This window comes from Polyodon spathula, chromosome 10 (assembly GCF_017654505.1).
Source record: "Polyodon spathula isolate WHYD16114869_AA chromosome 10, ASM1765450v1, whole genome shotgun sequence".
Classification (NCBI taxonomy): domain Eukaryota; kingdom Metazoa; phylum Chordata; class Actinopteri; order Acipenseriformes; family Polyodontidae; genus Polyodon; species Polyodon spathula.
The window spans coordinates 38,692,735-38,712,701 of record NC_054543.1 but is presented as its reverse complement, the minus strand read 5'-3'; the positions used below and the strand labels follow the sequence as shown (position 1 = coordinate 38,712,701).

The window sequence follows — 19,967 nt, the reverse complement described above, 5'->3', positions numbered from 1 at the left end:
AGCAATCCTCGTAGAGTGCAGAATGTGCCCTATAGTCTGGAGATCGCAGGTTCGAATCCAGGGGGTTCCTGGGGGGCGGCGCACAATTGGCTGAGCGCCGCCCGGGTACGGAGGGCTTAGGTCAGCAGGGGAATCCTGCTGGGTTCATCGCACATCAGCGACCCCTGCAGCCAATATGGCGACTGTGGAGTGTGGAGACTATGCAGTGGAGCTGCCAGATCCGTGTTGTCCTCCGGCACTATAGGTCTGGTGGCCTCGCTGAGGATCAGCAGTGTGAAAAATGACAGATTGGCAGGAGCACATTTCGGAACATGTGTGTTCCAGCCACTGTTTCCCCGAATGGGGGGGGGAGGCGGTTTGCGAGCAGTGAGCAGAGGATACAGATAATCATTGGGCATACAAAATTGGGGAGAAAACTAGGGTAAAAAATTGGCGATGACTAAATTATAATAACAATTACAAAAATATATAAAAAAAAAAATAGTCCAGTCACTGACAATTCTACAGAGTTATACCAAACTGTGTGTTTCTGTTCTTGGGAGAACCAAACTCATGATCTGCAGTCAATTTCAAAAGGCAGGTAAAAGGCTAGTAAAGCAGTCCGCTACACCATTTCTACCGTTAGAACATACCTTTCTGTGCTCCTCGGCCATTCTTACTTGCTGTCCGGGATTTGAATGAACTGGAATCATGATTCTGAACTTGAGCTGCAAAAAGAGGTGGAATTCCCAGAAGAGGTGGGAAGAAAGCTGCACTGGCACGAGCTTCTGATGTTTGCCACCATTCTAAACCAAAAGAGAAACAATCTCACTGATTAGATCGAAATCAATGCAGGCTAAGCATTTTGTAGCAGCATACTGAAAAATGTATTTTACAGGATATCCCAGCAGAGTTGTCACATCTTGTTGCTGGTGTAGTTCTAACTACTAGCTGGTAGTGTTTTGTGATTTGTCACAAAGTCAGGAGCTGCAGAGGAGGTGGAAAAGTCTAATTTTCTAAGTACTCACTGCTGGACCACACTGCCGGACAGAAATTGATATATATATATATATATATATATATATATATATATATATATATAATCACACCAGCATTCATCTTGTTAATGAGAACATGCAGATGAGGAAAAAGATGAAATACTCTAGACTGCGAAACCATAGTAACCAAGAAATAATCTTCAGTAATGAGACCATTTTCTATTCTAAAACCTAAAATGATTTCCGTTCTGAAAACGTAATTACAAATCCTCAGAGCATCCGTAGCCAATCGTGTTACTCTGTTCATTCAGGTTCTATGACCTTTGTATATTTTGTATAGAGGGGATATTGAGCATCGTAATGTGGAGCAATACAATGCTGAAATCAAAATTGATTCAAAATTAGGCAACGTTCTGACATGAATATTAAGAAGAAAGAAGTCATTTAAAAGAAACTGCGAATCGGAGGTGGAAGATGTAGCTTTAATTGTTGAAAAACAACTTTAGTTTATATTTCTCACAGTCTTGTATCCTCATTTTTCAATATATTTCATGCAGCTATGCTTTTATTATTATTTGTTTATTTGGCAGGTGCCTTTAGCCAAGGCAAACAGACAAAGCAACCATTTTTGTCTGATCTAAAAGTTGCATAGATCACAAAAAAAAAACTTTGATTTCTTTAATTTATTATGAAAGCTTTCATAATTCCAATTATAAAATAAATAATTTGGTCTTGCAAACTTATTGTACCATACTTAAAATGCTTATGTACACAGTATTTTATGTAGTGTGTCTGTTTTATGTACCACTATAAGAAATCAATACATAATACAAACTATTTTATATATCTGTTGTTGAATTCTAATGGAGTACAGTAATCAAAACTGAAACATTTTTAAAAGGTCTTATCAATCATTGTGCATGCATTTTATACATATTTCATTTAACATACCTGTGGCTTAAGGTTTAATACCACATATATTTCAGAATAAAGGACACAAAAGGACACATTATTTAAATGCTTCTCTTTCAACATTCTTTATCTTAACTTGCAGTTAAAAAAGACAAACGATCATGCAACCTGAATATAGATCAAATCTACACTGCTAACACATGCACTGCTTGGCTTTCAGCAACCGAGGTTGCTTTACCAGTTTGCTTTACCAGTTCATACAAGCCACATAGATACTTTAATAAGTCAAATATTGCTTGTTTAGATTAGACACAGACTTTCCAGAAGGTCACAGATATTAAAATCATACGTCCTTACAGTATGCCAGAAAATGTCAAGAAACACAAATGCAGTATATACAGTAGCCACAGATTCCCAACGGTATGACAGTTATCTATGCATGCTTCCTTTGTATTTGCAATTTAGCAATGAAAGTGTTATTAATATTACCTGGAAAAGGTCCGAGCTGAGGATGAGTCGCTAAAGCTGCAGATGCACCAATTGTTCCCAGGCCTCCAAACTCTGAACGCCCTGAGCTTGTAGTGTAGAGACCGAAGGCTGGGTGATTGACCATTGGGAAGGCACTTGATACAGTGGACAAGGTGAATGGCTTATCCCCAGCTGCCCGGAACAAGTGCCCTAAAAGATATATGAAATAGAACAGGTTGTTGTAGTATTCATACAACATGTTTCTTATATCAGATTATTTAGCAAAAAAAACCTAAAGATTTTTAATGTGTTTTTTATTTCCAAAAATAAATAAATAAATAAAGCAATTGTCCATAGTTATACCCTGTGGAGATATGGAACACTTGCTGACATTAACTTAAACGCAATATAAAATTCATATTTTCTTCCTGCTGTTTTTACTCCTTACAAATCTTATGTGTTAATAGTGCATCACCTGAAGGCTTTCCCAATACAAAGAATTTCCAGCAAATTGCAAAACAAACTCAAATACACACTTTAACAAAATTGCACAACATAAGTGAAAGATGCAGTAGTATTTAGGTTAATGTCTTCCCATACAAAACTGTTTATTTTACATAACTAGTATGATGAAGGCAGTGGTTAAACATATAAACTAAATACCTTTGAAACCTATGTTAGTATTCCTAAAATGTCTATAGTTGTCTGTCAGTGAATCTATCCATTAGCAACTGTAATAGTTGGTTAAAAATGAAGCTTAAAAAAAAAAAGAACACTATTACAGCTGGAAAAACGTAGCTGATTTTCAGAAAAAACACAGATTTTATACTGGCTAGATGCCCGCTAGCTTACAAAATGGAAAAAAACAACACTTCAAATGTCATTATAATAAGCTGAATATTTAAACCCAGGCTTTGGAAATTCTACCAACCGATATAGAAATAAATGACAAAGTATTACCCAAAAGGCCAGCATCCGTTTCTATAGCGCTGGTGTCTAAGTAACAAGGAACGACATCTGCAAATGCCTTTTTAATATTAATGCATTTCAAGCCACTGCATAATTAAATAAGACGTTTAAGGAGAGGGAAGATGGACAAAAATCTAAAAGAGAAACACACATGCAAGTAGGATTGCTTGATATTGTCTTCTACATTTCATTTAGCTCAAATACCATGAAAGAACAGTAATAGCCTATTTTTTAGATGATCCCAAAAGACATTCATTACCTGTTTAACTCTTTCATAATCAATGAAAACTAGGCTGACAGAAATTCATGTAAATCGCATTTATTTTGCGATTAATTAGTTCTGCAGTCTTGTCATAACTCAGGTGCTGTCTCTGATTGATGTTTTATCACTACAGACTCATTTAAAAAATAATAATAATTTTAGTTCATTTTGTGAACATCCCAGTGCCTATATTTAGTCTTGTTTAATTTTAACACGCTTTTTTCCCTGAATATATTACCCTGATAATATGCATTATTCATTTCAAAGATTAGAAAACAAGCAACTGTATATCAGTCTTTCATAGAGGAAATTCGTTTTCTAAATATTTGAGAGCATATTGCAACTGAGCCCCATGCATAGTAAGAGAGAGAGACTCTAATCTCAAAGCTACATTGCTAGAAGAGTAAGACAACCATTTATTTATTGTATTGATTTTACCACACTCACATTTAGAAACAGAATACTACATATTGAATATACCGTTGTTGTGTTAAAGTATTGCCCAGTATGACAAAAATAATTAACAGATGGAGGGAGTCCTTTTGGGTAATAATTTCAGTTAAAAAAAATTAAATAAAAAAAATACAAATATATATTTTATTTGCGTATAACATGTACTGTTTTAAACCGATAGTAGACATTCCTAAATGTGGGTTTAAAAACAAATCTCTAGTCAAAATACAGTAGTCACAGTTTAACATTTTAGCATTTATTTTATGGTCAGAATAATCTGACAGATTAAAACTATCAAACACACCTGCTGCATAATGGCTCTAAAAATCACCGATTGTTCGCAGCCTGGCAGAAATGTCAAACCACAAGGACTAAATTGCAGCTAAAAAAGATTGTCTAGTCTTAGAGACAAGCTGCACTGCCAACCATACTAATTCTAGGTCTTTTATGTGTGTTCCATAAAACATAGACCTGATCTACTGAGGGCAATTTTTATAAATATTCAGAGCTAATGGCTAAAAACTAGGAACCTCCAGTAATCGTTTAGAAATGAATTGTTTAAACAATTTTCCAAGTTGTAATTGTTTCTAAACACTTACCATTTTCAAAGATATTCATGCCAAAAATAGCGAGGTCAGGTGCTGTGTTGATACAGTAAGTAGGGTGCGTACAGCGTAAGGTTAGTTATTCAATATGTAAGTGCTTTCTATATACAGCACACAGAAATGTTGCACACATGTACTGTAGCTTACTCCCTGTTGTATTATATTACAAAAAATAACAGGCCTTCTAAACAGGACAGCTCATGATGGCTTTTTTAAAACATTCCCAATATGTTTACTCCTAAAATGTAAACGTTCAGGAAATTAAACAGAATCTATCATCCCTGCTAAACACGTTTATCCCTGTCACTATCGGTGTGCTTTTGTAAAACATTTTGAGAATCTATTTTTAAAAAGGCATGCATACATTTACAACATAGAGTGCAATGAATTCATGAGACGTCAATGTCATGTATCATTTTGAGGTATGCTACACCCCAGCACAGCCCTGGGGTTAAAGCTGCTGCTTACCGCAGGTGGTGAGTGTGGAGTTCAGTGCAGTGGCCCCTGTGGATAGACTGCCTTTGGAGGGGGCTGTTGCTGTGGCTGTGGAGGAGGCAGAGGGCACAGACGAGGAGGCTGATGGTGGGGAGGCCAGCCGCTCTCCAGACTCCATATCTGTCAAACACACAATTCAATGAGCAATTTTAGAAACCGTCTTCATTTCCTTTTCAATTCCCTCAACAGTTCTTGATTTTCACGACTGAATTAATCTGAACAATATTCCTAGTCTGCTCCTCATGGTAATCTGACATAATTGACATAATATTTTTTTGCAAGTCCTCAGCTGAGCTGTAGCTATTCTTCTTTGACTTCCCATATTAAAACCAACCTTAGGAAGGTCATCAAGACTACTGTAGGTATTCCAACCACTGCTAATGCAAAGCTGCCAGGTACTAAAATATTTAAGAATAAAGGATTTGGCTTTCTTATTTGTTTTGACACACCAATCCCCCCACCCCCTTACTGTATAGGAACAGATCTTATTTTACAGTCCAACTTTGTTATTGTATCATTACACAAACAATTTCTAAATCTCCCCAGTGATTTTGCTGTGCTGCAGGAACAGAATTGGCGATTAAATCTCTCTGAAACAAAGCCATCTATTGCATATCAAGTAACAGCTCCTGAGCACTAACTACGATGAGCCACAAATTACATGAAGCCTGTGCACGCATAGTATAATAAAAGAATCAGGATTCTTTTTTCTAAACTCTATCTGCTGGTGTTTAGTGCACTCCTAAGAGGATGCACAGTAAAGTATCATCTAACTAATTGACAATGAGTAGTGTACAATTGTAACCCTACAACTAAATACCTAGCTTTCCAAAAATGGAAAGACCCTTTCCATAAATCTGAATGATAAGTTCTGCACTTCAGTACTAAATCAAAAGACATGCACTTACTGTAACACCTCTTAAAATGCAATACACAGTTATCATTGTTTAATCACTTGCTTCAGGCATGTAATTAAACATTGATTTATCCTGAGAAATAAACAAAATGCACAAGGACAGTGACACATTAAGCATTCTATTTTAAAAAAATGTTTTAGGGAATTTTTAAAATAAAATATATATTTACGTTTTTTATGGTTGATGGCATGACAATTGTTTCCAAAACCCATTCAAACTGAATCTCTTATTTTCTCCTCAACACATCTTTTTTATACAATGCAATTTCACATTTTGATCTGGTACACCATCCTTTCTTCAGATGAAAATATCTGCAGTATTTTGTAACGTATCAACATGCCATTGTGAATTATATTATGTATCTTCTAATTCATGTTAGTATTGCATTGTGGTATTTCTGCAATGTTCTTTTAGGAACGATCATTCCTCTTGAGCAAGCTCACCTTTATTTTTATTGAAGGACAACGTACTGTACATCAAAATTACCTGTCTCATTTTCTTAATTTCTCTCAGGAATTATATGAACAGTTCAGTGTTACACTAATGGAACGGAGGACAGGTGTTTGCTAAACAAAGGGCTGTATTTCAGTTTGACATCATTAGTTAAGTTTGAAGAAAAACAAAATCCTGTGATTTCTACTTCTACAGCCTGGATCCGCTTTAATGACCTGCAACTTAATTGCCTTCAGCCCACGGACCAGTTGCACAGTTTACTGGCTCGTCTGTTAAAAAGCTTCAGGGTGGATTTTCCAAAACTAACTAAAAACATATATTAATAGAACTGCTTCCTGTTCAAGACTCACAGAAAACTGTCAAATATTTCCATTTCCATTCACACTTAACTAACCATGCAATCACAAAACGTGTGAGTGTCATTCTTCTTTAATTCCCTTTTAATATGATTAGTAGCATTTAATAATATCCTGCTGTACCACTACCATATGACTACTACTAATAATAATGTCAAATCACAGCTAGATCAACAGGAAATTTTTTTACAAATACATTATTTAACAAAAATAGAATGCAGAAAGGGATATGACATCATTTCAATGCTAAAATAAAATTTTTTTTTTTTTTTTTAAATGAAAGTGATTAAATGGAACAGATTTAAAATATAATAATACTAATGAAATCAACAGTTTAATTAACCCACAATAGTTTGCTTACTTTTTATAATGGTAAATGGAAGAGTTTTAATCTGCATTATAACTGGATTCACTGTACTGCAATGTACAAGCAACTTTCAAAAGGAAAAAAAAAATATATATTTATATATATATATGTTACTCTAATCTACTTTAAATGATTTGTAGTTAATGCATTGCCAGATAAAAAATAATATCCACAAATTACACTTGAAACATAACACAGTATGCCATAGTCTACAGGAAATAAAATGGTAAAAATCCTGTAGCGTTTTCTTTTTTTTTTTTTTTATAGCACACCCTATACACACTGTTTAACTCTATTCTTAATAAATACTGTAAATCATGAATGTGGATTGTGTTGATCAAACATGTTTATATTGGTGTGAATTATGGAGTTCTAGAAAAGTACCAAAATCAGAGTGTCTTGCCCAATGCCTTATTATCCAGGATGATAACAGATGGCTGATGCTAACAGAGATAATCCTGCAACAGAGTCATCAGCATGGATCAGCAGTAATCAGACTGCGGACACAATGTCTTTTCAGCTAATGGAAGATGCAGGCGAGAGGAAGCACATTATACAAAATGCCTTGACCCCATTCAAAGTCAGAGAGCTGCTAGCTAGCCTTTCACTGCTGATGTGTTTTTGCCTGTTTACAGCCAAGCAACCACAATTTATACAACATCTTGTTAAACCAAGGAGTCGCGTTCAACATACAGTGCACTTTAGCCGTAGTCAGCCAGTGAAATGATAACAAAGTATTCCTATTGTTTGTGACTCCTTACTGGCTAATGATTAACTGTAGCCCTGGTAATATTTGTGCAAAGTCAGTCTCTTGAAGCATGAGCTCAGCTCAGTAGTCTACCTGCTTGGTTGCCTGGTGACACCTACTGCTTTCATTTACCTTCACAAATTACCACCAGTGTCCCAGAATTAGAAAGATGTCTGCAACAGAGGACAAACAGTTGCAACACTGTTTACAATAAAGGATCCATTTTTGTGTATTAAAAAAAGAAACAATTATATTTCAAAGATTGATTAAATGTTAACCTGTACTGTACGGGCAATAGAAAATATTAATTTAAATAAGTAATCAATTTAAAAAGAAATTAATATTACCAATAATTGATTATTCTTTTTTTTTTTATTATTTACTCCCAGAAATGTTCTCAAAAGACCAGGATTCCACAGCTAGAAAGAGTTGTAAATGGAATACTTTCTTAGGTCAGTTTCAGTGAGTGAGTGCAGCAGGAGTTCAGAGCTGCAACACCAATATATCTAAATGCCAACCTCCCTAGAGCTTCAAATACAGCGTCAGACCTGACATCCTTGGTTTTGATTCACTTTGCATCTTTGATGTTTTAGTTAAAGTGCCAGAGAAGATACCAATAACATCGACTCCCATTCACTAGACGCTGGGCTAAAACTACAATGATTGATTTCACTAGGGCCTTGACACAATCTTCAATTAGAAATATACATTTTAGCTAAGAACGTTCCTCATATCTTAGTCTCTATTAATATGTTTGTTCTAAAAAGTTTTTTTTTTCTCATTTTACTTGCCAGAATAATTATAAATACATTGTCTAGCTCTGAAATGTTAAACTTTTTCTCCATTTATTTCTCATTATATGAGATAATGTTAAAGGAAAATTTCCTTTTTTTTGTTATTCCCTGCCTAACATTACAGAAGTGTTGGCCCTTCCTTTAGTTCCCAGCCAAAATGACCCATTATTATAAAATTGTAAGTGGAAAAGGTTACGCTATACTGTAAGGATATAGTTCTGGATGAATCAGAAATTACCCCCATGGTGGCCTTCATAGAAAGGACAGTGTTTAAAAACTGATGATTTCACAGAACCCAACTAGTACCAATCTTGGACTACTTTACAGTACCTAAAATAACATCCAAGCTTAGTGCTCCATGAAACCAGCCATTAGTGTACAGTAAACATTTAGAACAAAAAAACTCCATTACGTAGAGGACACATTTTCAAGTTAGTATGTGGTTTCAAAATCCAGTGAGAAGGAATACCATGTGATTGCTTATTACACATGATCATATTATATTATAACTGCACTGTACATTACAAAGTTCAGATTTGTCCTACTGTTTACTCTTATCATTTGTTCTACTGTTCATTCCCCCAGACTGTATGTCTGATCATCTGTTCCAGCTTATAACAAAGAATCCTGTAAATAAACAGAAATATTCAAATCTTTGGTTAATTATTGGAAAACATTTACTCTGGAGCCCATCTTTTTCACATAACAAGCATTGCACGGTAAATGAATGGGGCTTTGGTATAATCAAATCATGTTAGTTTCCACATTCACTTTGAAATGTCTTATGTTGCATTTTAAATAACAAGAATGTTGTTGCAAATTACATGCAATCCTTTCAAATTAACGTGAGGGTTGGTTGACAAAAAGCCCCTCTTCAAACTCTGTTCTGCTTTTTTCTTTCCCTATTAATGAATAATCATTTTCTAGATTTTACAGAAATGAAACTTAAGCCGCCTACAAGCGACTAAATGCCTGTATCCAGCAGCCCTGGTGAAGAAGAAAGCCTTCAAAATGCAGCTCAAAATCCGCAACCAGGAGTCCGTGGCCAGATCTCAAGCCATTTTCACCGATAATATGCATAATGCAGATGACACGCATGTGAAAAGCAAGACAAAAGGAAAACGGCTATTCCCTTCAAACAGCAACAATGACAGATTCACAAGGTTTCTGCAAACCCAGCTCAATTCTCAGCAGTATTTTAAAACGCTTAAAATATAACTTGTTCTAGAAACATGTTAACATTTACTGGGTAAAACCTGGGACAGTAACTGTATTGTAGATGGAATATTAAACAATTCCAACAGTAGACTCTGCAGACTGTTTTTCATAACATTAATAAAACCTCATGCTACAGCACTGCTAAAAATGTAATGAAACGAGTGTCAAAACAGCCAATTAATGCTCACATGCATGGAAAGCATACACTATTTTGTTTACCACAAGTAGAAATAATGGTGAATAAAAATACATCACTATAGTAGCCTATTACTAAAAAACTAGATGTGCTTGATTTGGGAACATACTGTACTGTTGGTGTTAATTGTATTAAGCGCAACAAACTAACACAATTTGTATTACATTAAACTGTACCCTCATTTAAAAACAAAATAAGTCCGTCCCCCGTCCCCGAGTATTTTATTAGGCACGTGGGCTGCAGTACAGATGCCAGGAAAAAAGCATGTTATATTTTGTTTGCAAGCACAAGTAACTGGGTAAAATGAATATTGTATTTGTAAAATACATCAGGACCATGAAAAAATAGATCATGTTCATGGCCTATATCTACCATACATATGCACTGCATATAAACGTATTAGTGCAGCATACAGTGAACAGCCAGTCCTCAGATTCTGAACTCTCAATATCTTGAGAAACAATGTCATACCAAGTGTTATCAGAGTTGGACGCAGTTCTCTAGCTAGCTCTACTGTACAATATGTAAAACTCGAAAATGTGACACATGACACACAGGCGCCTCTACTATCTTTCCTTTCTAGCTTCCAGAAGGTTGTTAAATTAACAGAAGATATTGCTGACATTCCAATCACCATGTATTTGACAGCATTACAGATTAAACCTAAAAAGCCAAGTGTAACTTTGTGTACAAAGGTTATCCTTTACTTCACACTGCTGTTTCTAGATGTTGATCCAAAGGTGAACCAATTCAATGTACTGTAGCAATGTAGTTACAAAGAAACTAAAGTCACCCCTTAAATAATTGACGACAGATACTCTATGCCTACATATTTATTAAAAAAAGTACAGTACTATATTTCAAATAAACAAAGCCTATTGCATCTTTATAAATACAGTAAGAGAACTTGCAAATATTTTGTATTGTTCTCAGTATCTAAAAAGCTTAGCGAGAACACTGGTTAAGACTCAGCTTTATCTCTTAACTGTGCCTCTGTCAGTTTTTCAATCATTTGCACAGCAAAATTGACTGTGCTGGTGAAGATTAAATATTTCTGAGGAAGGCCGCAACCTGTGACTTAAACTGTATTTCAAGAATATGTCTGAGTTACTGTAAGCAGGACTTAAAACCATAAACTGCTGAAGTGGTCTCAGAGATTTTACAGATTTTAGTCATGAAGTTGTAAATGAATGAATATATGAGGCTTTGCTGTTTTTACCTCAGCTTTTCTTTTTTCAACTTTTTGTAAAGCATTACAGGATGCCAAAATTCTCAGAATGGAACTGAGCAAGGTTCAAGGCAAACAAACTAGAACGGGCACCTTTTCTCTTCAGAAAAAAAATCTTCCCCCTAGGTGCGACAAACATCTGAGCAGACTTCGGACACAAAGAAGGAACCAAAGAAACATTTTAAAACTCAGACCCATTCTGGTGACTGGCTCATCACATATATACTGTACATACTGGTGTCAATAAACATCCCATTATGTTTCACTACTCTACATTTCTTTGAAGAGGCCCAAGAATCATAAAAATGCAAGTATTATTGTTAAACCTATTCTTACACATTCCCTCATACTGTACATGCAAGGCCAGGTACAATCTATCATTTTTTTAAACCTGATTTCTGTAATCTGATCTAATGTATACCCTTCACACGTGACTGTGTTTTTGATGCACTAGGCAGTTGTGAGTTCTTTTCGAAGCACAATTCGCTCAATCTATTTTAATGATGAAATACATTGCAGCACAGAAGGACTGAGCCACAGACAGATGCACACAGTTGAAGGATGATGTGCTTACAATTGAAAGATCACATTAAATGTTTAGTTGCACATGCATATTTAAATAGAAAGTATATGATTCTCTAGTCTGTATTTTGGAAACATGAGATCACGTTCTCCGGTACAGTACCATACTGTCTGTGTAATAAGGCTTGGGCTTGTATTGGGCTACAGCAGGCCTTTCATTTCAGGACAGGAAATAAACCACAAACATACAGAAATACAATTTGACCTTGTTTCACTTGTTTATTCATAAAATGGCTACAGGCTTTTGACCCAGAGATGTACAGTAATAATATATAGCACATAACAACTAATGCTAAAGACTAAATAAACAGGCCTACTGAACTGTAAGGATGCAAAGCTCAATGGAATCAAGTGTATCATTATTGAAAAATTTTCAAAACAGTTTGCTCTATACATACTTTTTCAAAAGATTACTGCAGCACTGGTGTAAAATGTTTTTTAAAAAACCAAAAAAATAGTTAGGCATCATACTACAATGTAAGTACTGTAGCCATCTTAGTACTGCACTGTAGCACCATTTTTTTTTTTGACACACTGGGGGCTAGAAAACAGGCGACAGCCCCTGTAGTTTACTGTTCGTAAGATGTAGGCCTAATTCTTACACACTGTGGATTATTATTATTATTATTATTGTTTTGTAAATTGTTTTAAACTGCACAGATGGGATTGTTACTACCCTAGCTTGCTGATCCATTAAATTACCACTGAATAAATATTCTTAGGTATTTTATCTTACCATTAATGTACTCTTGTGACACACTATTTTAATCTATTAAACTTGCTAGTATTTCAAAACGGATATTCTCTTAACAGTATGTGCAACAGGGACAGAAACAGTTGCATTGCAATTTGAGCTACTGGCATAGGTCACAAATTCAGACTCACAGTATATGGCTTAAAAAAAAAACAAACAAAAAAACAATTAAAACGCTAAAGAATAAGACTGACTTCCGTCACTTCACAAGATAAAACAGTAACAGTCATCCACATTATAAAACTGACAGTAAATACTAAATTGTAGATTTAAATGTGGATTGATAACATTAAAACAGGTGAGTAATTATCCTGCAACATGTAAGCCTTGATATCTCAAACACAAAAGTATTTCATCAGTGTAAGAAATTTGCATAAATTTACAATGAAGTGAAGCAACACTCTAGAGATGAGTATCTGCAATGATGTACAAAAACTCCCTCCATCGACATTTTTAATTTACATTCTTTACAGTTTAAAGCCCAGAAGAATAAACATACTGTATCTCAGATATTAAAAGAACAATTGTGATAAAAAGCAGCCACATGCAAACCCACTTTAAAATGCATTACAGATAGCCCTTTCCAAAATGAAGCTGCACCAAGAGTCCAACATCATTGTCACGTGTTTCCATGCTAAACAAAATGGGATTTATAACAAGCATTAAAATCAGCAAACGTTTTTAGCTTTGCTGACTCCCACTTTTTTGTTTCAAAATTACTGTACCTAAAAGCAGGAAATAAAAAGATCATGCAACTCAAATCACAAATGTGTGTGTTCTGTAAATAAAACTATTAAAAAAAACTGCATTATGCAAAGAGCTGCTGTAGGTCATGTTTAAAATCATGGCAGAATTCATGGACATGCTACAACAGTTAGCTTCTTTCCATATGATTTCATTTCTGTTTTGCGCAAAATGTAATAAAATAAGTAACGTGACTGAAACACAACTATAATCAAAAGCCACACAATGAAACAATTTGTTCTCAACTAATAAAAAAAACAAACAGACCCAGCCAACATACTTAGCAACACAACCATGGAATTAATTGCGAACATCTTGTGACGTCTACAGTAGCACAAATATGACAGGCTGGCTTCTCTATATTGCATGCTTCTTGAAATATATTGTTTGTGATTCTTCAAATCCAGTCCGAAATATGTTTTATTGATCTGTTGATCTGTAGTGTAAAGATCGGAATTCCAACAGATGCTTAAATCTTTATTTCTAATTATCTGCACCCAGTATACTAAAATGAGGCTTCCATCTGTCCATCTATCCATCCACCAATCTCGCTCCACATCTCACAAACGTAGTCATTCTGGAGGTCATTGTCATGTAGGTACAGATAACCAAGAGATGCTGCACAAGGAATGACGGGTCAAGCTTATATTCAACATCAAAACAGGAGTAGTACCAGTGATCCATTTTTTAAAAGCATTTGTCAAGTTACAGTGGAATATCGCATACCCGACCATCACATATCCGCCCTGCTCAATTAACCGCCTCACTAAATAAATAAAATATTAAAAAGCAGGCTATGAGAGTAATGGAATTGGCAGCATATGCAGCTTCCACGATGGAAACAGAACAAAAGCGTTATATCAATCAGCCTTTTGGTGCGTTGCCCTTTGAGAGAGGCGGGCTGTGTGCATGTGTCATTCAGTTGCATGTAGCAGTGATGTTTCAATACACCAGTCGAGAAAGCTTTTTTTTTTTGTGCAATGTATTTATATGATGGAGCGCATGGTTGCAGATATTGGCAGCGTGTTGCTGTAGCTTTTAAATGCATTTGAATTAAACAAAGCAAGCTTCATAAAACGCAATGCTTACTGGTCATTTATTTAAAATAGCTGAATCAATATTCAAACCAAGCTGCTTATCGGCTGTTGGCAATATCAAGAAAGAGCGCAAAGTACCGTGACAGAGATATTAAGAAAGCAGAACTAGGGAGGCAGGGACTTCTACAATTAAGAAAGAAGCCATCAGTTGCAGGTTACTGTACATTTACTGTTTGTTTTGTATATATATATATATATCTTTTTAATAGCTTTGTGTGGAGATGGCTTATAGCAAACCGCATAGCAACACTGAGTATTTGTAGCCTAATTAATCTTGTTTATGTTTGCTTACTTTTAAAGCAAAACATTTCCCCATGTTTAAAGCAGTTTGCGTGTTATTTTTGTTCACTAACCTACTTATGGATGTGCAAATGCTTTTTCTATAGAAGTTCGCAAATCTGACTTTTTCACACAACTGCCCCAGTCCACAGGGGGTCAGATATGTGACGTTGTACTGTATAGTTTGGACAAACATTTTAAATTTGCTTTTGTCTGTCTTAAAACAGGGGCAGAACATACTGTACACTATGATTAGGTTTGTACAAAGTTTTGCACAAAGTTGGTTCTTATTAAATTTTCAAAGTAATCTGTTAAATGGAAGTTGGTCAGGCGCTCCACAATAAACAAGGCGCAGTGCAGTTGCTAGAATGATGTTCTCTGTGTAAGTTAATGGTAGCAGTAAACAGAATACACGATTCTAGATTATGTACATACCCAGAATTAGAAAACAAAAAGCAAAAAGTGTGGGTGAATAAACCTACAGACTTGCAAAGCAGCTACTGTAAAATGTTATACAGTATCATGCTTTTTAAAGACAAGTCATTTGTAATTTAAAAAGGCATCTAGGCTATTTGCTAAACAAAGAGCATTCATTTTTCATGGAGGAGTTATAGTACATACATAAACTATATGCAGTTGTAATTATTCAGCCATTCTCAAATCTAAGCTTACAGTAAAGTCTTACAGTAATAAGATTAGAAAATTAAGCAATTAAAATCAATACTAGGATACAGGAAACCCACTGTTTATTACAATTGCACATACATACTGTAATGGTTGTCAGCTTGTAAACAAATATACTGTAGTCTACTGTACTTACATGTACATAAAAGCCATGCCTTAATGTTTTAATTAACATATACATTATTTCACATGTAATGTGCCAATAATTGTCTGTGTATTAAACCTACAGTTGCATGCCCTTTGTGGTTTGTATTGTGAAACCAGACTAACTGTACAGCACTTGCAACTGTTTTGTTTTCCTCTTCACGATATTTGGTTAAAATAAAAATAAAAAAACACAGCTCCTGTACCAACATGACAAAGGTTGTTTTTTTTTTTTTTTTTTTTTTTTTAAAAAAGGCACCTCGTGAAATGAATGATTGGTCAAAGCAATTTTCTTCTCCTCTGAACAAAGTTCAACAACAACTGTCAGTTTCAGACCCCAAATGGTTTTATTGTTTTGTATTAAAGTTGGTGCTGGTCTGGCAACTGAATCTGCAGCTCTCCAAGAATCCTGGCCCCATACAAAAACACTCCCCGTCTAACCTTGTATTTCAGAGCCCAGACCGATGGAACTGTGGAAGAACCTCATAAAGGTATTCTTTCTACTTTAAACCATACAAGAGTGATTACTATACACAGTATCACACTGAGAAAAGGTACTACAGTGAGTGCCTTCAGATTTTGCACACCTGCCAAAAGACAGATGTTCTGTGTAAATCACATTTAACCTCAAAAAAAAAAAAAGCAGTTGCCTGCTAAAGAATACTGTAAGCCAACCAGCTGCATAAATTTGCCAGTGGTAAATACAATTTTAAGATAAGGGTTTGGCTTAAAAATGTGACCTCATCTTAAATGTTAATTTGAGAATGTGCTCCAGATATTATGTTCCGCAATCACACTGGACTCCCCAAATGGTATTTCACTTTCATGGCTGCTGACTAAAAGAAGGAGTTTAATGTTTTAGCACATGTTGTACAGCATGAAAAAGGATCATCTAGTTTCACAAACCGTGTTGTAATTTACACTTTAAGTATAGAGTACACACACCCACAACTTAGTTTACTGTGAAATGGTATGTCATACTTATTTCAGACTTGTTTTCCCACTTGATCTACAGTAATAACAGATCCAGCTAGAGAACTTACAATTATTGCTGATGTGTTTTTGCCATTACCATACAATTCAGTACTTCATTATCTTTCAAACAAACCAAATAACAACAATTACAGTAGCTGTTAAACTATATTTTGTAGTCATTACTCCTGGGAAGCATATTTGAATGTGAGCCTGAAACAACTGGCTCTCTTTAACAAACAAGGCTCAAGACTCAAGGAGAACCTGCATGCCCAAGACCACTATGTTCTGTATTGTCCACAAATCCTGATTAACTACTGACTGAAAAAACTGCACACAACATGACACAGTGATGCTTTCATTTCAAAATACAACTAGGATGTTTTTAAACCATTTCAGCCTGACTTTTAAAAAATAAATGGGTAGAAATAAGGAATTTCCAAATTAATATTATTCAGCTGTTGGCCACATTTTACTAGTTGCAACACAATATCTTACAATAAGTTTTTATAACAATAATTTCACAAAATAAAGTTTGACCATACTCTCTGAGTCAAAGTCCAGAAGTGTATTTGATCATTGCAGCTTTAAAAAAAAAAAAAAAAAAAAAAAAAAGACATTTCAACTGCTTCATCAGATTAAATAATACATTTAAAAGAAAAAAAAATATTCATAATTCATTTCTCCACTTTTGTCCTGTCAGGTGTAAAATCATTTAGACTCATTACATTTCATTCTTGCCAGATTGTTTGCTGACTGATCTCGTGTTGGCACAAGGCACCAATTACAATGCTACAACTATGATATGATTTAAGCGTTAAATGCGAAATCTCTCAGTATTTTTCAGTACAGTAAATATTTTTAAATGTTTCAAAAGATGGCTCCCAATAGAAAACAATCATAAACCAAGTGGTTCCTAAAATATTCCAGTATTCAAGCGTAACACTCCAGAAAGCAAGTATTGTCTTGATCATGGCAAGCAACCAAACATATTTAAAATGTTACACAGAACAGTACCTGGCAGGGGTTCAGCACCAATGCTGGATTTCATAACAAGTACGGCAGGTCGCAATACCAGCTGTGCACAAAATTACAACTTCCTTATTTCAGGGGATTTGTTTTTTCTGTTACATTTTTTTAGTAAGCATTTTATAGTCGGTGCTCCAGTTGATTCTTTTCTTTATTCAGCCATGCGTGGTTCACTGACAATACTGGTGTAAAAGTATCAAAAAGAAAAACAAATTGAAATCATAGACATTAGACAACACCCAAGGTAAACAACACAGTACAGCCGTGTCAGCTCTGAAAACTAAATGTTTTTTTTTTCTTGTTACAAGAGTGCAGTATGCCAGCTTTTCTGATCTACAGTATGTGGTTCCTGTAACATCTGTTATCAGTAAGGAGCATTCCTAAAAACAGACCAGTCCAGCAGGATACGTGAGAGACTTCACAAAGAGGACTAACCAGGCAACAACATAATAGTCTCTTTCGTAAACACACAAAACAGGACTGTCTCTTTCAGAGATTAGCAATTATCAGAATTACTGTAGGTAGTGTCTGCTGGGGTCAAAGCAATACTTCCTGCTGTTTACATATCTTGATTTCCTGCAAAATAAACCAACGAGAAGGAACTCCTCTTAATGGTGTATTTACACATGCATATTCTTAAAGGTAAAACCTCAAACTACAACAAGCAAGCACACTCTATTACAGACACTCACTGTGGAAACAGTTTCAGTATTGCTGCCATCACTTGCAACCGCACAAACCTCCTGAGTTCCTGGAATGTTTTCTGTACACTGTCTTTGCTTTCAAAAACAGCACTTAAAATGGGCTAAGAGAAGCCACATTAACCCTTAGGATGTACCACTAGATCTAAATCACACACTTCTACAGTGACATGTTAACTAAATTAACTTGTTTGATATTTGATGAAGCCTAACAGATTGTGTGACCACACCTTCTCAGAGTAACAAAATACTGATTACCTATCACTTATGCTTCTTTCCACTGTACAACCGAGCCGCGCCGGGGCCTTACTGAGCCCTCACGGTGCTGTCAAGCAGAGTCTGGGTTGTTTTTCCACTGCAGAGCTGAGTCGTGCTACTGACGTCACATGCAACGAAAGACAGTTGTAATTAATTATTGTTATTAATTAACTCCAAAAACAAATGGTGTTAAAAAATTCAGACCAATGGTACAGCTCTATCTTGTATTGCTATATTTTGTAAATATACTTAGGAATGTCTTTATAACCCACAAATGCTACTGATAAAGTTCAATTACTCCTGTTGAAGGGGGAAAAAAGAAGCCGCAAAAGCCGTAGTTGTATGTATGGTACAGCTGTATTTCGTTTTACTATATTTTTGTTAAGTTTAGAATTGTTTTATTTTCCAAATTCACACACATCACACTCGCTGCCCAGGTTAAATCCTTAACCCCGCCCCTGGCTTGTGAGACCGGCATTTCACGGTTTGGTTCTCGCTCGGCTCGACAAACAGCCAGTGGAGAACCACCTGTACCCATACCATAAACAGCCCCCTCAGGTCGGATGTGCCAGTGGAGAAGGGGTACTTAATACATTTTTACATTAAAGCTTTTTGTATAAAGTGTGAATATTACAGTTGTACTGCTGGTATACGGTATACTGTAACTAGTGCAGGATGTGTTGAATGGCAGCCTCTCAATAAAGAACTAATGTTAAGAGAAACCTTTTCTTAAGAGTTATTTTTGTAACAAGCATAATAACAGGACTGTCTGCAAAGTCATCATCAAGACTTAAGACGACTTGAGAGATCTACAACTTCTCTCGTGTTTTTCATCACATCAATGGTAATGTATATATATATATATATATATATATATATATATATATATATATATTATATATATAATTAATGTATTATTTAATTCCTTGAACAGACAGTATTACATTCCAGTTCACTTTTTTTAAAGGCAGCCATACTATATGTTATTTGATTAGGTCCTCTGCAAACAAAATGTTGTCAGCGACACACAACAGTTGAACCTCTGCCAGTGTAACAGTGAATCATTTTGATTCTATACTGAAAAAAAGCATCAGGCAAAAGTGGCTAAGGTGTGAAACAAACCAGAACTGGAGGCTCGCTAGTGGCGAAAAGCACCTCTGTAGGGCTCCTGTTACAGCACCTTAGAAAACTGTGTGCAGCAACATGTGAAGCATATACAGATACATCCGGGATACAGCACACTCTCTCTTTGATAATATTTGAACAGTGTGTGTGTGTGACATATAAAATGCATTAAAAGAATAG

General features: G+C 35.4%; 1 protein-coding gene across 24 annotated transcripts in view; it reads right to left on the bottom strand.

The window, feature by feature from the left end:
- LOC121322281 (bromodomain adjacent to zinc finger domain protein 2B-like) overlaps positions 1 to 19,967 on the bottom strand; it is a 63,978-nt gene that overhangs the window by 21,988 nt on the left and 22,023 nt on the right. For 21 of the 24 annotated variants that reach the window (XM_041262005.1, XM_041262002.1, XM_041262021.1 and 18 more), the window contains 3 exons: positions 5,115 to 5,261; positions 2,379 to 2,567; positions 633 to 785 (listed from right to left, as the gene is read on the bottom strand). In XM_041262005.1, coding sequence (XP_041117939.1) covers positions 633 to 785; positions 2,379 to 2,567; positions 5,115 to 5,259 — 487 coding nt within the window. In that variant the 5' untranslated portion in view covers positions 5,260 to 5,261. Of the gene's footprint in view, positions 1 to 632; positions 786 to 2,378; positions 2,568 to 5,114; positions 5,262 to 18,662; positions 18,781 to 19,967 lie in introns of all 24 variants that reach the window. The other 3 variants (XM_041262007.1, XM_041262003.1, XM_041262004.1) reach the window with 2 other exon arrangements.